The following is a 20,730-nucleotide window of genomic DNA, read 5'->3' as shown; positions in this document are numbered from 1 at the left end:
CGGCTAAAATAAGCCCCATATTCACCTTGTCACCAGAGAGAGTCTTGGGACTGGGGTGAGAAAATCTGGAATCCTACAGTATGGGGTTCCACCTACCTTGCTGATGGGTCTTTTGGGCCAGATCTACATCGAATATCAGTGTGGGAGAATAGAAGCAGTTATCTGCTCAAAGATAGGCAGTGGAGTGAAAATGCTTAGAAATTTTGAATTGAATAGATTTATTTTGCTATTGTAGAAGTGAGAGGGAATGTTTATTCCACAGAATTTTACAAGCACAAAGATGAGAATAAACCCCTAAAACTGACTTTTCCAATTGATTTTTCTTCTTCATTTATGCACTGTAGAGACCGAATTAACTTGGTCCATCGTGCTAGACTGCACATTACCCACTGGACACAACTCAGAGTTAACCTGGATCTGGTCTGAGAAGGGATTGGAATATGGGAAGATGCCTAAACACTGCATAGCATGAGTGAGGGAAGCCAGGAAGAGCAAAAACTAATTCCTGGGCTGTCCCAGGAGAAAAAGGACTTGTTATTTTGAATTCTATGGGCAACCAACATGAGACCATTTCATATCAGGTAAAAGCCTAAGAATTTGCAGTTGACTCAGAGGGTCAGTGGGCAAGTTAGGGTCATGGTAAGAAGTTAACATTCCAGGCAAAGGGCTCAAGAAGGGGTAGAGCCTGAGTGTATAATGATGGGTCAGATTTCAAGTTTTGACATGAAGAAAAGGCTAACAAGGGAATTCAGCCCTGGATTATTGATGAGTTTGTGAGTGAATGAAATAATGGATAAATGGAGGTGTGGGTGGGTAGATGGATGGATAGGTGAATAGATTACCTGGTATGCGGCAAACGGGAGAGAATTGCATCCAGTCTAGCATAGCATAGCACCTGCTTGTTTCCTCTTCTAGGCCTTACTACTGGCTCAGAAGGGTAAGTCTGGGAGATCTTGTTCTGGGGAAAGTGATGAGGTTTAGAAAAGTGCATGGACTAGGGAGGAGACTAGACACTGTAATTTACTACAAATATCTAAAATGAAGATGGATTTAATATGAATTGTTGGAATGACTGGATGGCCAAAAGGGAGAAGGATGGAGGGGGTCCTGGGGAAGCAAGAAAGAATGAAGTTACTCCAACCCTAGGTGGAAGCTGATGGCTCCACACTGGCTGCTGCTCTGCTGGGGGTACTGTGGCCACGACTGTCTAGAAGAGGAATCGCAGACCACGCTGGGACAGCCGATGAGGAGCTGGGCGCCGCATGCTGGGATCAGATGCGCTGCAGTGTCTCCCTCTCCTCCTCCTCCTCCTCCATTCTTCTTCAATCCTCCTCTTACTCATCCTCTTTTTCTCCTTTAAAAAAAAATTATTATTACTATTATTATTAGAAGAGACCACTGTTCCAATTGGCTCAATGTAATAAAAAACCTATGAGCAAGAGAAGCTGGAAAATGTCCTGTGCAGGCTTCCAGCCCAGGCCACGTAAAGTCAAGAATATAAAAGTGAATGTAGGGCTTGTAAATGATTAGAAAGGAGACACCTGGGAGGCCAAGGACTGGGAGCTTAAGTCTCTACCCGCCCTGCAGAGCAAATGGCTGCTCAGCATGAGGATGAATCTGAAGAATTCACTGCCCCAGTGATTGCCTAGAAATTTAGGCAAAGGACCAATGTAACCCTAAACTGAAATATTGCAATTTGAGGCTCTTAGGTGATGATGGCTTTTTTTTTTTAAAGTAAGGTATCATTGATATGCAATCTTATGAAGGTTTTGCTTGAGCAACATTGTGGTTTCAATGTTCACCCATATTATCAAGTCCCCCCTATCACTGCAGTCACTATCAGTGTAGTAAGTTGCTATAGAGTCATTACTTGTCTTCTGTGCTGTACTGCCTTCCTTGAGACCTACCTATATTGTGAGTGCTAATTATAATGCCCCTTAATCCCCTTCTCTTTCCCTCCCCACCCACCCTCCCCAACCCCTTCCCTTTGGTAACCACTAGTCACTTCTTGGAGTCTGTGAGTCTGCTGCTGTTTTGTTCCTTTAATTTTGCTTTGTTGTTATACTCCACAAATCAGTGAAATTATTTGATACTTGTCTTTCTCTGCCTGGCTTATTTCACTGAGCATAATACCCTCTATCTCCATCCACGTTGTTGCAAATGGTAGGGTTTGTTTTCTTTTTATGGCTGAATAATATTCCATTGTGTATACATACCACATCTTCTTTATCTATTCATCTATTGATGGACATTTAGGTTGCTTCCATATCTTGGCTGTTGTAAATAGTTTGGCGATAAACACAGGGTTGCATATGTCTTTTTGAATCAGGGATCTTGTTTTCTTCAGGTTAATTCCTAAGAGGGGAATAACTGGGTCAAATGGTATTTCTATTGTTAGTTTTTTGAGGAAACTTCATATTGTTTTCCACAATGGTTGAACTAATTTACATTCCCATGAGCAGTGTAGGAGGGTTCCCATTTCTCCACATCCTCCCCAGCATTTGTTATTTCATATCTTTTGAATGTTGGCCATCCTAACTGGTGTGAGGTGATAGCTCATTGCAGTTTTCTGTTTGCATTTCCCTGATGAGTAGCGATGTGGAACATTTTTTCATGTGCCTGTTGGCCATCTGAATTGTTCAGATCCTCTGCCCATTTTTTAATTGGGTTATTTGCTTTTTTGGGTGTTGACGCATGTGAGCTCTTTATATATTTTGGATGTTAACCTCTTATCGGATAAGTTGTTTATGAATACATTCTCCCATACTGTAGGATGCCTGTTTCTTCTACTGATGGTGTCCTTTGATGTACAGAAGATTTTTAGTTTGATGTAGTCCCATTTGTTCATTTTTGCTTTTGTTTCCCTTGCCCAAGGAGATGTGTTCAGGAAAAAGTTGCTCACGTTTATATTCAAGAAAGTTTTGCCTATGTTTTCTTCTATGAGTTTATGGATTCATGACTTACATTCAGGTCTTTGATCCATTTAAAGTTTACTTTTGTTAATGGGGCTAGACAGTAATCCAGTTTCATTTTCTTAACATGTAGCTGTCCAGTTTTCCCAACACCATTTGTTGAAGAGGCTGTCATTTCCCCATTGTATATGGCTCCTTTATTGTATATTAATTGGCCATATATGTGTGGGTTTATTTCTGGGCTCTCTAGTCTGTTCCATTGATCTATGAGTCTGTTATTGTGCCAGTACCAAATTGTTTTGATTAGTATGGCTTTGTAGTAGAGCTTGAAGTTAGGGAGTGTAATCACCCCAGCTTTGTTCTTCTTTCTCAGGATTGCTTTGGATGTTTGGGGACTTTCATGGTTCCATATGAATTTTAGAACTATTTGTTCTAGTTTGTTGAAGAATGCTCTTGGTATTTTGATAGGGATTGCATTGAATCTGTAGATTGCTTTAGGCAGGGTGGCCATTTTGGCAATACTAATTCTTCCTATCTATGGGCACGGGAAGTACTTCCATTTATTGGTGTCTTTTCTAATTTCTCTCATGACTGTCTTGTAGTTTTCAGGGTACAGGTCTTTCACCTAATTGGTTAGGTTTATTCCTAGGTATTTCATTCTTTTTAACATAATTGTACATGGAGTTATTTTCCTGATTTCTGTTTTTTCTAGTTCACTGTTAGTTTAATGCAACAGATTTCTGTGTATTCATTTTGTATCCTGCAACTTTGCTGAATTCAATGATTAGTGCTAGTGGCTTTTTGGTGGATTTTTAAAGTTTTTTTTTTGTATAATATCATGTCATCTGCAAACAGTGACAGTTTAACTTTGTCCTTACCAATCTGGATGCCTTTTATTTCTTTGTGTTGTCTGATTGCTGTGGCTAGGACCTCTAGTACTATGTTGAATAGAAGCACAGAGAGTGGGCATCATTGTCTTGTTCCAGATCTTAGAGGAAAAGCTTTCTGTTTTTTGCTGTTAAGTATGATGTTGGCTGTGGGTTTGTCATATATGGCCTTTATTATATTGAGGTACTTGCCCTCTATAACTATTTTGTTGAGAGTTTATATCATGAATGGATGTTGAATTTTGTCAAATACTTTTTCAGCACCTATGGAGATGATCATGTGATTTCCATTTGTCCTTCTTTTTCTTGATGGTAGATGATGTTGATGGATTTTTGAATATTGTACCATCCTTGCATCCCTGTAATAAATCACACTTGATCATGATGTATGATCTTATTGATGTATTTTTGAATTCAGTTTGCTAATATTTTGTTGAGTTTTTTGCATCTATGTTCATCAGGGATATTGGCCTGTAATTTTCTTTTTTTGTGGTGTCTTTGCCTGGTTTTGGTAGTAGAGTGATGCTGGCTTCATAGAATGAGTTTTGAAGCATTCTCTCCTCTTCTACTTTTTGGAAAACTTTAAGGAGAATGGGTATTAGGTCTTCTCTAAATGTCTGATAAAATTCCATGGTGAATCCATCTGGTCCAGGGGTTTGGGTAGTTTTTTGATTACTGATTCAATTTCATTGCTGATAATTTATCTGTTTAGATTTTCTGTTTCTTCCTTGGTCAGTCTTGGAAGGTTGTATTTTTCTAGAAAGTCGTCCATTTCTTCTAGGCTATCCAGATTGTTAGCATGTAGATTTTCATAGTATTCTCTAATAATTCTTTGTATTTCTGTGGTGTCTTGTGATTTTTCCTTTCTCATTTCTGATTCTGTTTATGTGTGTAGATTCCCTTTTTTCTTAATAAGTCTGGCTAAGGGTTTGTCTATTTTGTTTATTTTCTCAAAGAACCAGCTCTTGGTTTCATTAATTATTTGTTTGTTTTTTAAATGGCGTTATAAAGCTTCCTTGGTTCCACAACTAAAGCTAGCAACTAAAATATTGCTAATAATATGCATTTATCAATAAGCTTCTCCCCATCCCAGACAATATCATTGCCAAATATTTCACATGTCTTTTTTATTTCCACAAAATAAACACCAATTTTATTATATTCATGTCATTTTGGTTTACCTATATTTAACCATACATATTTTAACCATTTCTTCTTGTGACTTAAATTGTTTTCTTCCTTCCTCAAGTACATTCTGTTCTAAGTAGATACCAGATGGCTCCAAAATGGAACACAACCAGTGAGAACAGAATTCCCCACTGGGCCTTTCATATTCCCCTGTACATCTCAGTACATTATGTATAATCTACTGACACCACAAGAAAACTTCCTTTGAAAGAACAGGATGCACACACCGGTCAGGCCTCCACCTCCTGAGGTGTCCTCAATCACTATGCTTGTATTTTTACTTCAAGGAACCTCAAAGGCTAACCTATGTGCCTGCACCCTTTCACAACCCCCACTCAATAGGATGCTCCATTCTCTCCTGTCTTGGGTGATTCACCTTGATGACTCAGAGCCAACCTAAAGGAGAAAAGGTCTCACACATGACTGTACCACCAGTGTCAGTGTGGGGAATAAGGAAGGATAAGAATGTAAGGAGAGGTAAAAATCATTAGAAAGACATGGTTGTTCTCTTACCTTTGGTATCAATGAGGAAAACACATCATAGGGTTTTTAATTCATAACTCTTCTTCATATATTCTATTATAGCCTTATTCTTAGCCATTAGCAAAAGAAATGAGGAAGTTAATATTTACTGAGATGTTATTATAAGCCAGACACAGTTTGTGGAATTTTACATACTTTATGTGTATAACAATTACTCCTCTACAATTCTGATAAAGAATTCCATTGTCTTATAATCTGTCAATTCATTAAAAGTATTGAACATTATTGTTTCTCCAGTTACAAAACAATGCGCTTTTATTTGAGAAATATGAAAGGTTTGAAAATGTTAAAAAGTCAATATCACTCATAATCTCAAAGTGTTGTCTGAGGCTATTTCTTTGGTATCCAAGAATGTAAAAATGAAAATATTCTTCTCCTTCAATATATATATATATAGAAATATTTACAGAATATATTATAGATACACAGCTTTGTATACACCAGTATTTCCTTGCTCTGTGAGCTGAGGGCCTGAAAGTAACAACACCCCAGGAACCAGGAGCACATTCAGCTCCCAGAGCTTGGTTTCTAATACCATTTTCCAATAAAAATGTAGTGCTACATGGAGAATTAGCTGATTCTAAACCTGAGGCAGAGAAAATACAATATTATCCTATAATAGACCAAAAAATTACATAATCTAGAAGTAAGAGATAAATTACTAGAAGTATACCACCTAACAAGAGTGAATCATGAAGAAATACAAAATATGAACAAATAATAACTAAGGAGGTTGAATCAATAACTAAACCTCCTAACAAAGAAATGTTCATGACCTGATGTGTTTGCTGGAAAATTCTACCAAATATTTAAAGAAGAATTAACACAAATGCTTCTCAAACTCTCTCAAAAAATTGACAAGGAGGTACATTTTACAAGGCCATTATTCTCCTGGCACAGTACATTAAAAGGATCATACAGCACGATCAAATGGGATTCATTCCAAGATGCAAGGATGGTTCAACATATGAAGATCAAAAAACATGATGTATCCATACTAATAAAGAAGATGGAATTCATATGATCATCCTAATGGAAGTGGGAAAGACTTTGACAATGTTCAACATTCTTTTTTGATAAAAACTCAAAAATAAAGTTCCGAAGATTGTACTTCAACATAATAAAGCTCACATATGATAAACCCTCAGCTAACAGCACATTCAACTGAAAACTATAAGACACTCAAAAGATATTGAGGAGGACACAAATAAATGGTCAGATATCCCATGTTCATGGGTCAGAGAACATAATATTGTTAAGATATCCATACTACCCAAAACCATCCACAGATTCAATACAATCCCTATCAAAATTCCAAAGACATTTTTCACAGAAATTGATTTTTTAAATCTTAAAATGCTGAACTCAGAAACAGAGAGTAGAATGTTGGCTAGCAGGGGCTGGGGAGGTGAGGGAGATGGGGAGATGCTGTCGAAGTGTACAAGCCTTCAGTTATAGGAGGAATAAGGTCTGGGGGGCTCATGTAAGGCATCTTGACTATAGTTAATAATACTCTGCTGTGCACTGGAAATTTGTTGAGAGTGGACTTAAGTGTTTTCTCCATAAAAAAAAGTAACTATGTGAGGTGTTGGATGTTAATTAACCTGATCATGGTAATACTTTTAGAAAGTATATGTATGTCAATCATCATATTGTGCTTTTAAAATATATAACATATAATTTAAATTATAACTCAATAAAGCTGAAAAGGAAGAAAGGAAGGAAGGAAAGAAGGAAGGAAGGAAGGAAGGAAGGAGGGAAGGAGGGAAGAAAGGAAGGAAGGAAAGAAGGAAAGAAGGAAAGAAGGAAGGAGGGAAGGAGGGAAGGAGGGAAGGAGGGAAGGAGGGAAGGAGGGAAGGAAGGAAGGAAGGAGGGAGGGAAGGAGGGAAGGAGGGAAGGAGGGAAGGGAAGGGAAAGGAGAGCACCAGACAGGAGTTCCATCCAGGGTTTCCAGTAAGATTTCAAAGCCAAGTTCTGAAGCCAACATCTGAGATAATTTCCTGGGGTTCTTATAAAATGCAACTTCTCTAATTAACTTGTGTAATTTTGGCTTCAGGCTCTTACTCCAGGGAATAAAGGGAATTGGTCCATCTTTCCACTGAGCTCTCGGATTCAGCCAGCCAATAAACTATCTGCTCGAACTACACCTGCTTCTCTGAGAGGCTGGAGCTGAGATTCATTGTCTTGCCCGTTCAGTTGAGCACAGTATTTACACTCACAGCATTTAGACTCAGTGAGGAGATTGCATGTAGCCAGGCCTGAGATCATCTGATGGAGAAAAAACACCAAATTCCACTTTCTGAGGATTTAAGAATCTTTTTGCTGTGGCCAATGGAAACATGGTTGACCAAGACCTCAGGAGAGTCCAGAGCTAGGACATTCTGTCTTCCTGCCCTCCTGTGACTCCCAACTAGAAAAATAAAAGGTGCTGTTTTTCACAGAGTTATCTCAATGAATATTGGTTCTTACAACCCCAGACGAGTCCTTCTACCTGGAAAAGGCCAGCACTACAAAATATCTTCTGTGTCAGAAAAGTACAGCATCTCGGTAATATAGTCTATGATTTTTATGAGTGTTTCCCAAATCCTTTCCAGTCACTCTAGCTTTATTAACATCCCTTTGTCAGATGTTCCCTCTGGATCTCTGAATCACCTCTTTGCTTTATCTTACTTCCCATGTAACAGAGAGTAAGCACTTGCTTCTCCTTAAACTGTGTCTCTGTTTCTTATTATGCTCCAGCAGCTTTTGTTCTCAAGTTCTCTGATTAGCTGATGAGGAGGCCAGTGTTTTCTCAATGAATAATCTTACTCACTGGGAAAGGGGACTTCTTAGAATTTTGTAGAAAATGTCAGAAAATCTTGGTGCCCTAGTGAACACCCTTTTTCTCCAGGTCCTCAATCCTATATGTGCAGACAATTCATTTTTCTTCTCTTATTCCCATTCCAAATCTGATCCCTACTGAAATAATTGATATAAAGTACAGTGGGAGACTTATTCATAACAAAGCATTCTGGTCACAAGGCCCCTCCTGTAAGTACTGAAGCTTTTCAAATTCCTCTCCTCCTAACCTCACTTATCTATGCATTCATTTATTTCAGGCCTCAACATTTTCTGAGGACCAGTGTCAGGTCCTGTTAAAATAAGTCTCACATTCCGATTATTGGTTCTTAACTACTTGTCACCTTGGAAAGCACTGATGGTCTCATTAGACCTAATACTTGATAACTTGATACCTGATATTTGATAACTGTCTCAATGTGCAAACCTTACAAAAACTGTAGTATTTTACTTTAGACATACTCTGGTAAAAGCAATCTCCAATGTTGAAATTTCACTAGGGAGGAGGATAGTGGTTATTTATGACGGTACTTGATTACAACTTTATATTCCACTTCTGTTAAGATGGTGTTTGAACAAATCCACATGGAATGCTGAGTGAGTTTTGGTTTTTGTTCTGTGTGCAGTTCAAGTAAAATAGGTAAAGTAAACAGCTTTGAGGGAATCCCTTGGTCTCTGCCTAACCTCTGCTTCATGGAATTACTTCATGACCCCTAATCTCACACCCATTTTTAGATCTAGCACCACTCACTCAAACTTTGGGCTGAATTGAAGTCACTGTGTTTCTTCTTGGAGGTAAGTAAGAAGACTTTGGTATTTGCATTTCACCATTTCTTTAAAGATTAGCACAATGATATTGCCCTCCCTGGAAAGAAGATTTCATTAGTCACATGGTCTGTGCTTTGGGCTGAAGGGAGATGAGTCATCAAGTCACATAACGTAGCTGTTGCACTGATAAATCGTGGTGCTTCTATTCTGGGATCAAAGTTTTCAGCGTTTGGATCATAATCAACAGCTTCTCCAGTATCCTCTGAAGATGCTGGAGTGCCCTCAGGCCAAGAGCTCGTCCGTGTGGCCAGCTCTATGTGATGGAGCAAATGTAGAAGAACTGGAACAATTTCTCTGACTAATTTGATATTAACTTCCAAATTCTAAAAATGTTCAAATCCTTGACAGGAATGTATTTGGTTTACGGGGTTATTTTGTTAGTATTACATCCAGAGAAGTTGTTTATTTTCAAAAGTACTTTATGGCCTCAGAGATAAAATTGACTTTTGCAGGTAGTGGTTCTTTACTGCTGAATCTTCATTAGTTTGGATCAGTCCCCTGGATTACAGATCATACACTGCACAGAACTCAGATATATGTTCTAAGGAAGGGCTCAAATTTTGGGAGTTTTATATTTGATAGGCAAAGTGGCAAGGGTGGGGTAGGGTGGAGAGGGAATTCAAGAACTGGGATACTTACCTTCTGCGCAGGGTCATATCTTTTATACCAAGTCCTGTGAGAGACTCTATGATTAGATTTGTCTGGTAGACACCAAAGCTAGAGATCCCAGGAAGGAGTCAGAGATCAAGCGACAGATCAGAGTTACTCTAACAGGTAACAAAGCAGACGTGAAGACCCCAGGAGAGGCTGAGTTGAATGTACACTCCCTGGCTAGTGTTCCATCTGATGATGGGGAAGCAGGCTGGAGGACTGGTCACACCTAGATGATGGAGAGTGGCCTCTCTGCTAGGTGCATTCACACATCAGTTCAGCAAAAGTACAATGCAGAACTATCTTCACCTGCATGTGCAACACAGTGCCTCACAGTGAACAGACTCAAAATGTTTATTAAATACTTTATAGATGCATGGATGGATGGATGGATGGATGTGTAGATAGATGGATATTGTAACGTGTAAGCAAAGTGTAGGATGATCCCTCTGAGGCAGGGATCTGTGGTGTTGGAGGCTAAAGAAGGAATAAGCCATCTGTTTGTCTATTATAACAGAAAGGAGATAAATATCCCACCTTCTCCCTTTCTCTCCCAGATCCAGTTCTCCTTAGCTTTGCCCTTGACTACAACTTGAAAATGAACTTCTGGTTTGGAGATAATCCCCAAAAGTTTTTATTGCACAATCTGCCCAATTTTCTTATTTATTTATTTAACAATAATTGATTTAGGGTCCATTAAAATTGATATGTGTGTGTGTTTGTGGGCATAGAAAGTAAAACCCCAATTCCTGCCCCCATGAAATTGTACTGTCATTGTAGAGACACATATCACTAAATGATCAAGCAAGAGAGTAACACAAACATGGCACCACTTAGTGTGTTGTGAATGGTCACACAGCAAAGGGAAGCAGAGAAGGTGTTAAGTCTCTAGCTTAAAAGGAGATTAATTAGAATCTTGAATTTTCTTTTTTAGCCTTATTTTTATCATCTGAAAAAATGGGGTTAAGAATGATTTTCCCAGAGATCTATGTAAGAACAGAGAAGGGAGTGATCAAAATCAAGGAAAAGGTAGTAAATAAGGCAGAATTTAAAAGTAAATAAGGTGTAAATCAATTAACAGAAACATGAAATACATCAGCCTGAACCGAGTCAGAGGAAACGGAAAGTGGCTCAAGGGGTAATCAGGACCAGACAAAGCTATCCGGCCTCAGGGCAGGGCAGCCAGAGAAACTGGGGTGACTAAAGCTTTGAAATCCATTAGGGAGCTTGGCTTTTATTCTAAGCAGGTGAGTGGTAGACAAGCTCTTGTTTTACAATCAAATCAAATGTACAATCAAACTCACTTCCTTGCTGTTCAAAGAACTGATCAGTGTGGGGATCTAGACAAATCATATAATCCCTGGGTTTAAATTTTCTTACCTGAGAAGTGAGTTCAGTCTCTTTTCTCACCATCCCCTACACACAACCCCCCACGCCCACACACATGTGCACACACACAGTGGAAAACATCTTGTTTGTATCAGGCAAACTGCTACAAAAACACAGCATGCAGTCATTAATCAGTTTATGAGCCACAAGAGGGTTTTGAATAGGAGAGTAAAGACCAGGTGTTAGAGGTGAGCAGAGATGTGCACCAGTCCCTCCAGGAAGTCTGCTGGAATTCCTAAACGATGATGAGGAGTGCATGGAACACAAGGCCCAGCTGAAGGGGAGGGAATAGTTTAATCATGGGTTCTCTAGTGGTCCTGGAGAGTTCATGAAGCCCCCACATATTGGCCTTATTGGGAAAAAACTCTAGTGGGGCTGATCCAAAGCTCAGAGATGGCACAGCAGAGAGCCAGGGAAGAGAAGGGCTCATAGGACCACTGACAGCAGAGATGAGGGCTATGGTAATGGAGATCAGACCAGGCAGGAAGGAATAGATGGTAAAGAGAATAGAGTGATGCCTTCTGAAACTGCTGTGGAAAGAAGAGATTTCAGTCCTCTTCCTGCTTTTTCTCAAAAGAACAGACCAAAAATGGCTGCAGGGAATCATAGTAGCATCACTGAGTTCATCCTCCTGGGGCTGGTGCCTGCTGTCCCCCACGTCCAGGCTCTGCTCTTTGTCCTGTTCCTGTTCATTTACCTTCTGACTCTGCTGGGGAACCTTCTGATGATGCTTGTGATCCATACAGATTCTAGCCTCCACACACCCATGTACTTCTTCCTGGGCCATCTGTCCCTCCAGGACCTCTTTTATTCTTCAGTCACTGAGCCCAAGATGCTCGAGAACCTCCTGTCCCAGAGAAAAGCCATCTCAGTGGAGGGCTGCCTGGCTCAGGTCTTCTTTGTGTTTGCCACTACGGGGATTGAGGCCTGCCTACTGTCAGTGATGGCCTATGACCGCTATGCTGCCATCTGCCACCCGCTGCTCTACAGCCAGGTGATGAGTAAACAGCTGTGTGTGAGGCTGGTGTGGGGCTCCTGGGTCGTGGCCTTTCTGGATGCACTCGTCAACATCCTCCTGGCTTTGCATTTGGACTTCTGTGAGGCCCAAACCATCCACCACTACTCCTGTGAGCTGCCTTCCCTCTTCCCTCTCTCCTGCTCTGATGTCACTAACAACTTTGCCATGCTGCTCTGCTCTGCCCTCCTGCATGCCATCGGGACCTGCCTCTTGATCTTCTTCTCTTATGCCCGCATTGTGTCCACCATCCTGAGCATCAGCTCCACCTCAGGCAGAAGCAAGGCCTTCTCCACCTGCTCCTCGCACCTCACAGCTGTGATCCTGTTCTATGGCTCAGCCATTCTTCGCTATCTCCTGCCAACCTCAGGATCCCCTCTGGAGCTGATCCTTTCCATACAGTACAGTGTGATCACTCCCCTAGTGAATCCTCTCATCTACAGCTTGAAGAACAAGGAGGTGAAAGCAGCTCTGAGAAGAACAATGCTGAAATATTTACAATGTCTCAGCACAGAGGAGATATAGCTTGAAGGAAGCAGAATAGAACGGCAGGAAGAAAACTGACAATTAACATTAAGTTCCTGATTTCTCACTATGTCACATGTTGCAACGAGGGTTGCTGGTTCTCCCCTCTTAAAAGGTATCAAGGAAAGTGCTAGGCACTGTTTTGCTCGCCATGGCTCAGAATCATTCCTATTCAGATAGAACCTGTGAGTCAGAAAACCTCAGTTGCACAGATTTTTAGTTAATGACATTTCAATTCATGATTCACAGTTTTGAAAATCATTCAAATTAGGATGGACCCTGAAATATATTATGTTATGAATTTTTAATTTGAATTGATATGTTTGGGAAAGGATTGTCTAGGAAAGAGACCCGGGATCTCTGAAGAAGGGAAACACTTGGGCTCTATGTGTGGAGGAAAACCAATGGGTGGTGGTAAGTTCTCTGGAAACAAGTGGAAAGAAATCAGTGTGGTCAACAGAGGGAAGCTGCAGTTGACCAGTTAGTTACCTTCTGTCTCCGTTGCTGCCGTAATAAACTACCAAAGAGTTAGCAAATTAACATAACAACCATTTATTACCTTACATTTCTTTGCAACAGAAATTTGGGCTAGGTTCTCTGTTTTGGGTCTTATAAGACCAAAATCAAGGTGTTGGCTGGGTTGGGCTCTTATCTAGAAGCTCTGGGGAAGAGTCTGCTTCTGAGCTCATTCAGGTTGTTGGCAGAATTCAGGTCCTTGAAACCGTAGGTCCGAGTCCCCGTTTCCTTGCTGGCTGTGGGCTGAGGATCCTTCTTCACTTACAGTCTCCTTCACTTGTTCCCAGGTGGCCCTCTCCATTTTCAAAACAGCAACGGTACGGCACACACATCTCATGTTCTGAAAGGCTCTCATTCCCCTTTGGCTACATCAGGGGAAAACTCTTTGCTTTTAAAGGGCTCCTATGATTAGATTAGGCCCACCTGTTTTAAGGTCAACTGATTTGGGACTTTTATTACATCTACAAAACCCCTTTGCTGCAGTTTCTGGATTAGTGTTTGAATAACCAGAGAATGGGAATCTTGAAGAGCCATTTTGACAATTCAGCCTTCATACTGACATACCAATATAAACATGACACTCCTACTACAAGCATAGAACGTAAGAGGGGTTACAGCTACAGTGACACAGCAAGGACAGATGAGAGGTGTGGGAAGGGAAAGGATTCAATGACAGCAAGTAGTCAAGCAGTGTCAGGGAAGGAGTCAGTCTCTAGAGGGATAGCATTGAAAACTGCCAAATGCGGAGCTTTGTCCCAGAACAAGTGTGGATCTGAGAAGTTCCTGCACCAGTTCCTAGGACCGATAATGAAGAAACACTTTTGCTCTGGACTTTGTGAGGGTCAAACCATCCACCACTACTCCTGTGAGCTGCCTTCCCTCTTCCCTCTCTCCTGCTTTGATGTCACCACCAACTTTGCCATGCTGCTCTGCTCTGCCCTCCTGCATGCCATCGGGACCTGCCTCCTGAACTTCTTCATTTCATGGGAACTCTATTTCTCCTAATCAAGGTGCTTCATCCATGTCAGGGATATTGGCACCTATCCTTCTGTAAGGGTTAGAAAATAATGCACAATGATGGTGACAGCTCCCACATTGCAGAAGCCACGGCAACAGCGTGATGACTGTCAGTATGCATGAGGTCCCACAGATGGAAAAGGTGTCTCTATAACTCATCATACCTTCTTCCTTAAAGATGCATGTCTCACCCAGACATACAGTGGTATTAAAATCGTACCTAATTGTGACTGAGTCTCCTCTTGATTGCATGTTCCAGGCTATGGGTTACACAAGCAAGACAGGCGTGAAGATCTATGGTTTTTTAAGCAGCCATTGAAGGAACATCAAAGATGGTCTGGATGGAAAGGGTAACCTCTCATTCTGTGAAGGTTCTGAAATAGGGCCTGATCTTGGGGAAGAGAGACAAGTGTAAAGGCACATACAATTAAAAAATAGACTCAGCTTCCACATTGAAAATACAGGTAGAGAATTCTCCCACTCCCTTTTCTTAGAGCATTTACTTTAGAAAAATTATAAGTTCTTTCTCTGCTCTTTGGAAGTGCTTTCAAAAGCTAATAAGCCTCTTGCAAGCTTTATGACCCAAGAATGTGTTTCTCAAGGACCTGGGAGCTATCTCTTTGAAATATTCTCATCAAGGAAGCAGGGAAATGAAACATGTGCTTCCCTCCAAAACTATCTTCTGCCATAAAAAAATATGAGAAGTGTACTTTCCCTTTAGATAAAGCCAATTAGTAAACAGAGATGTCTACCTCAATTACCAAGTGAATATAGGATGAACTATGTGTAGCAAACAGTGCCGTCAAGTCCACTTACTTGATGAGTAGTTATCGTTTACCTTGAGAACATGTATGTAATGAGTTGCCTCTGCTTCGCTGTATACAAGAGTCAGATTTCTTCTGTCCTTATAATCTCTTAGCAAATTGCCTGCAATAAACATCCCTTTCTGATGTAATGATTATACAACAACAAAACTGTTTTCTTCCTCTTATATCATTGTGGAGAAGTTTTCTGGTTTGGGAGATTTTAAAAACATTTTATTTCCCAGCACAGGCAAATGAGTTGCCATAGGAATGGTCAGTTGATCAACAAGTGAATGTGCTTGAGTACTAGAAGTAGACCTGGCTGCATTATTGTCCACAAGAACAATGTTTTATAACAGCTTCAGTAGAAGATAACAGGATCACTTTAGGTGTTCATGACTGTCTCTTGTCTTAGGGTTCCCAAAAGCACAATGAGAGTTAATATGTTAACTGAACTCTGAGAAGAGTCCATACATGCTGCCTCATGCATACAATGCAAAGTACATTTTATTCCCTCATCTTAGAAATAATCTGCATCCAAAATCATTTTATCTAAGATACTACACCAGGCTGCTGTAGGACACAAAATTTATTTTTATTTAGTAACTTTAATGTACTTTGGTATGTATGTCAGTGTGTACATACATGTAACATGTATATATGTGAATATATATGTAGTATATATGTATATATATATTTAGTGAGTAGTTAATATGTGTTTAATATTATAACTGTACCAAATAATAATTGTACCAAAAACCATTTTTAAAGACAGTATTATTAATTTTAAAACTTTAGCCATTTAATAGAATCTTATCCAGCATACTGTAAGACAATATTTATAATACATTGCCTGATTTTACATTATAATTTGCATGTTGTGAAAAACAAGTTTGTGTATAATAGGTGAGAATGCAGCAAATAAAACAAAGAGATTGTGTTATGACCAAGATCCTTACTTACTCTTTTGGTCTTCCTTTTTGAATTCTGGTTTCTTTAGAATTTCTCAAGATTAAAAGTAAAAGCGTGTGCTAACGCCCTAAATACTTCATGAGGCCAAGGTTTCTAAAGGCAGATAGGGAGAGGGGCGGAAGATGGTGGCGTGAGTAGAGCAGCAGAAATCTCCTCCCAAAACAACATATATCTATGAAAATATAACAAAGACAACCCTTCCTAGAATAAAGAACAGAGGACACAGGACAATATCCAGACCACATCCGCACCTGAGAGAACCCAGTGCCTCACGAAGGGGGTAAGATACAAGTCCTGGCCCCGCGGGAGCCGAGTGCCCCTCCCCCCAGCTCCCGGCGGGAGAAGAATAGGCAGAGCGGGAGGGAGACGGAGCCCAGGACTGCCGAACACCCAGCCCCAGCCATCTGGGCCAGAGTGCAGGGCCCTCGATACTAGGAAAACAGGGCAGCAAGAACAGTGAGCGGGCGCTGGAGGCCGTGCGCCGGAGGACATAAGAAAAGCGCGTGACCATTTTTTTTTTTTTTTTTTTTGCTTTTTTGCTGTTTTGTTTTGGCGAGCGCTTTTTGGAAGTCTTAAAGAGATAGGGACGCCAATACTAGGGAAACAGGGCAGCAAGACTGGTGAGCAGAGGCCTGAGGCTGGCACCGGAGAATAAAGAAAAACCAGCGACCACCTTTTTTTTTTTTTAATTAAAAATTTTTCTTTTTTCTTTCTTTTTTTTTTTTTTTTTGGTGGTCGTTGTTTTCTTTTGGCGGGTGCTTTTTGGAAGTCTTAAAGGGGCAGGGCGGGACACTTAATCCAGAGGTAGGGAATCCGGGGATCTCTGGGCACCCTAACCCCTGGGCTGCAGGGAGCAGGGAGGCCTCTTACGGAGATAAATAGCCTCCCAGCCGCTCCTGCTCCAACGCGACTCCACCATTTTGGAGTAGCTGCCCGAGCCAGGCCACGCCCACAGCAACAGCGGAGATTAACTCCATAGCAGCCGGGCAGGAAGCAGAAGCCCTGTCTGCGCACAGCTGCGCAGCACAAGCCACTAGAGGCCGCTGTTCTCCCAGGAGAGGAGGGCCACAAACCAACAAGAAAGGAAGTTCTTCTAGCTGTCACTCGTCCCAGCTCTGCAAACTATTCCTATCACCATGAAAAGGCAAAGCTACAGGCCGACAAAGATCACAGAGACAACACCAGAGAAGGAGACAGACCTAACCAGTCTTCCTGACAAAGAATTCAAAATAAGAATCATAAACATGCTGACAGAGATGCAGAGAAATACGCAAGAGAAATGGGATGAAGTCCGGAGGGAGATCACAGATGCCAGAAAAGAGATCGCAGAAATGAAACAAACTCTGGAAGGGTTTATAAGCAGAATGGATAGAATGCAAGAGGCCATTGATGGAATTGAAACCAGAGAACAGGAACGCATAGAAGCTGACATAGAGAGAGACAAAAGGATCTCCAGGAATGAAACAATATTAAGAGAACTGTGTGATCAATCCAAAAGGAACAATATCCGTATTATGGGGGTCCCAGAAGAAGAAGAGAGAGGAAAAGAGATGGAAAGTATCTTGGAAGAAATAATTGCTGAAAACTTCCCCAAACTGGGGGAGGAAATAATCGAACAGACCACGGAAATACACAGAACCCCCAACAGAAAGGATCCAAGAAGGACAACACCAAGACACATAATAATTAAAATGGCAAAGATCAAGGACAAGGACAGAGTTTTAAAGACAGCTAGAGAGAAAAAGGTCACCTATAAAGGGAAACCCATCAGGCTAACATCAGATTTCTCAACAGAAACCCTACAGGCCAGAAGAGAATGGCATGATATGTTTAATACAATGAAACAGAAGGGCCTTGAAAAAAGGATACTGTATCCAGCATGACTATCATTCAGATATGACGGTGGGATTAAAAAATTTCCAGACAAACAAAAGCTGAGGGAATTTGCTTTCCACAAACCACCTCTACAGAATATCTTACAGGGACTGCTCTAGATGGGAGCACTCCTAGAAAGAGCACAGCACAAAACACCCAACATATGAAGAATCGAGGAGGAGGAACAAGAAGGGAGAGAAGAAAAGAATCTCCAGACAGTGTATATAACAGCTCAATAAGCGAGCTAAGTTAGGCAGTAAGATACTAAAGAGGCTAACCTTGAACCTTTGGTAACCACGAATTTAAAGCCTGCAATGGCAATAAGTACATATCTTTCAATAGTCACCCTAAATGTTAATGGGTTGAATGCACCAATCAAAAGACACAGAGTAACAGAATGGATAAAAAAGCAAGACCCATCTATATGCTGCTTACAAGAAACTCACCTCAAACCCAAAGACATGTACAGACTAAAAGTCAAGGGATGGAAAAACATATTTCAAGCAAACAACAGTGAGAAGAAAGCAGGGGTTGCAGTACTAATATCAGACAAAATAGACTTCAAAACAAAGAAAGTGACAAGAGATAAAGAAGGACACTACATAATGATAAAGGGCTCAGTCAAACAAGAGGATATAACCATTCTAAATATATATGCACCCAACACAGGAGCACTAGCATATGTGAAACAAATCCTAACAGAACTAAAGGGGGATATAGACTGCAATGCATTCATTCTAGGAGACTTCAACACACCACTCACCCCAAAGGAAAGATCCACTGGGAAGTAAGGACACGGAAGCACTGAACAACACAGTAGAGCAGATGGACCTAATAGACATCTATAGAACTCTACATCCAAAAGCAACAGTATATACATTCTTCTCAAGTGCACACGGAACATTCTCCAGAATAGACCACATACTAGGCCACAAAAAGAGCCTCAGAAAATTCCAAAAGATTGAAATCCTACCAACCAACTTTTCAGACCACAAAGGCATAAAACTAGAAATAAACTGTACAAAGAAAGCAAAGAGGCTCACAAACAACAACACGCTCCTAAATAATCAATGGATCAGTGACCAAATCAAAATGGATATCCAGCAATATATGGAAACAAATGACAACAACAACACTAAGCCCCAACTTCTGTGGGACACAGCAAAAGCAGTCTTAAGAAGAAAGTATATAGCAATCCAAGCATATTTAAAAAAGGAAGAGCAATCCCAAATGAATGGTCTAATGTCACAATTATCGAAATTGGAAAAAGAAGAATAGATGAGGCCTAAGGTCAGCAGAAGGAGGGACATAATAAAGATCAGAGAAGAAATAAATAAAATTGAGAAGAATAAAACAATAGCAAAAATCAATGAAACCAAGAGCTGGTTCTTTGAGAAAATAAACAAAATAGATAAGCCTCTAGCCAGACTTATTAAGAAGAAAAGAGAGTCAACACAAATCAACAGTATCAGAAATGGGAAAGGAAAAATCACGACGGACCCCACAGAAATACAAAGAATTATTAGAGAATACTATGAAAACCTATATGCTAACAAGCTGGGAAACCTAGGAGAAATGGACAACTTCCTAGAAAAATACAACCTTCCAAGATTGACCCAGAAAGAAACAGAAAATCTAAACAGACCAATTACCAGCAACGAAATTGAAGTGGTAATCAAAAAACTACCAAAGAACAAAACCCCCGGGCCAGATGGATTTACCTCGGAATATATCAGACATACAGGGAAGACATAATACCCATTCTCCTTAAAGTTTTCCAAAAAATAGAGGAGGAGGGGATACTCCCAAACTCATTCTATGAAGCTAACATCACCCTAATACCAAAACCAGGCAAAGACCCCACCAAAAAAGAAAACTACAGACCAATATCCCTGATGAACGTAGATGCAAAAATACTCAACAAAATATTAGCAAACCGAATTCAAAAATACATCAAAAGGATCATACACCATGACCAAGTGGGATTCATCCCAGGGATGCAAGGATGGTACAACATTCGAAAGTCCATCAACATCATCCACCACATCAACAAAAAGAAAGACAAAAACCACATGATCATCTCCATAGATGCTGAAAAAGCATTTGACAAAGTTCAATATCCATTCATGATAAAAACTCTCAGCAAAATGGGAATAGAGGGCAAGTACCTCAACATAATAAAGGCCATCTATGATAAACCCACAGCCAACATTATATTGAACAGCGAGAAGCTGAAAGCATTTCCTCTGAGATCGGGAACTAGACAGGGATGCCCACTCTCTCCACTGTTATTTAACATAGTACTGGAGGTCCTAGCCACGGCAATCAGACAAAACAAAGAAATACAAGGAATCCAGATTGGTAAAGAAGAAGTTAAACTGTCACTATTTGCAGATGACATGATACTGTACATAAAAAACCCTAAAGACTCCACCCCAAAACTACTAGAACTGTAATCGGAATACAGCAAAGTTGCAGGATATAAAATCAACACACAGAAATCTGTGGCTTTCCTATACACCAACAATGAACCAACAGAAAGAGAAATCAGGAAAACAGCTCCATTCACAATTGCATCAAAAAAAATAAAATACCTAGGAATAAACCTAACCAAAGAAGTGAAAGACTTATACTCTGAAAACTACAAGTCACTCTTAAGAGAAATTAAAGGGGACACTAACAGATGAAATTCATCCCATGCTCATGGCTAGGAAGAATTAATATAGTCAAAATGGCCATCCTGCCCAAAGCAATATACAGATTTGATGCAA

General features: G+C 40.4%; 1 protein-coding gene across 1 annotated transcript; it reads left to right on the top strand.

Moving 5' to 3' along the window:
* The first annotated feature begins 11,825 nt into the window (after positions 1-11,825).
* LOC118915014 (olfactory receptor 8S1-like) lies at positions 11,826-12,776 on the top strand. The gene has a single exon (XM_036890402.2). It carries the CDS (start codon positions 11,826-11,828, stop codon positions 12,774-12,776), a length of 951 nt encoding a protein of 316 aa, XP_036746297.2.
* The last annotated feature ends 7,954 nt before the right edge of the window (positions 12,777-20,730 follow it).

The sequence above is a fragment of the Manis pentadactyla genome, chromosome 10, assembly GCF_030020395.1.
Source record: "Manis pentadactyla isolate mManPen7 chromosome 10, mManPen7.hap1, whole genome shotgun sequence".
In the NCBI taxonomy this organism is placed as follows: domain Eukaryota; kingdom Metazoa; phylum Chordata; class Mammalia; order Pholidota; family Manidae; genus Manis; species Manis pentadactyla.
The sequence above is the reverse complement of the archived record's forward strand: the minus strand, read 5'-3'. Positions and strand labels throughout refer to the sequence as shown.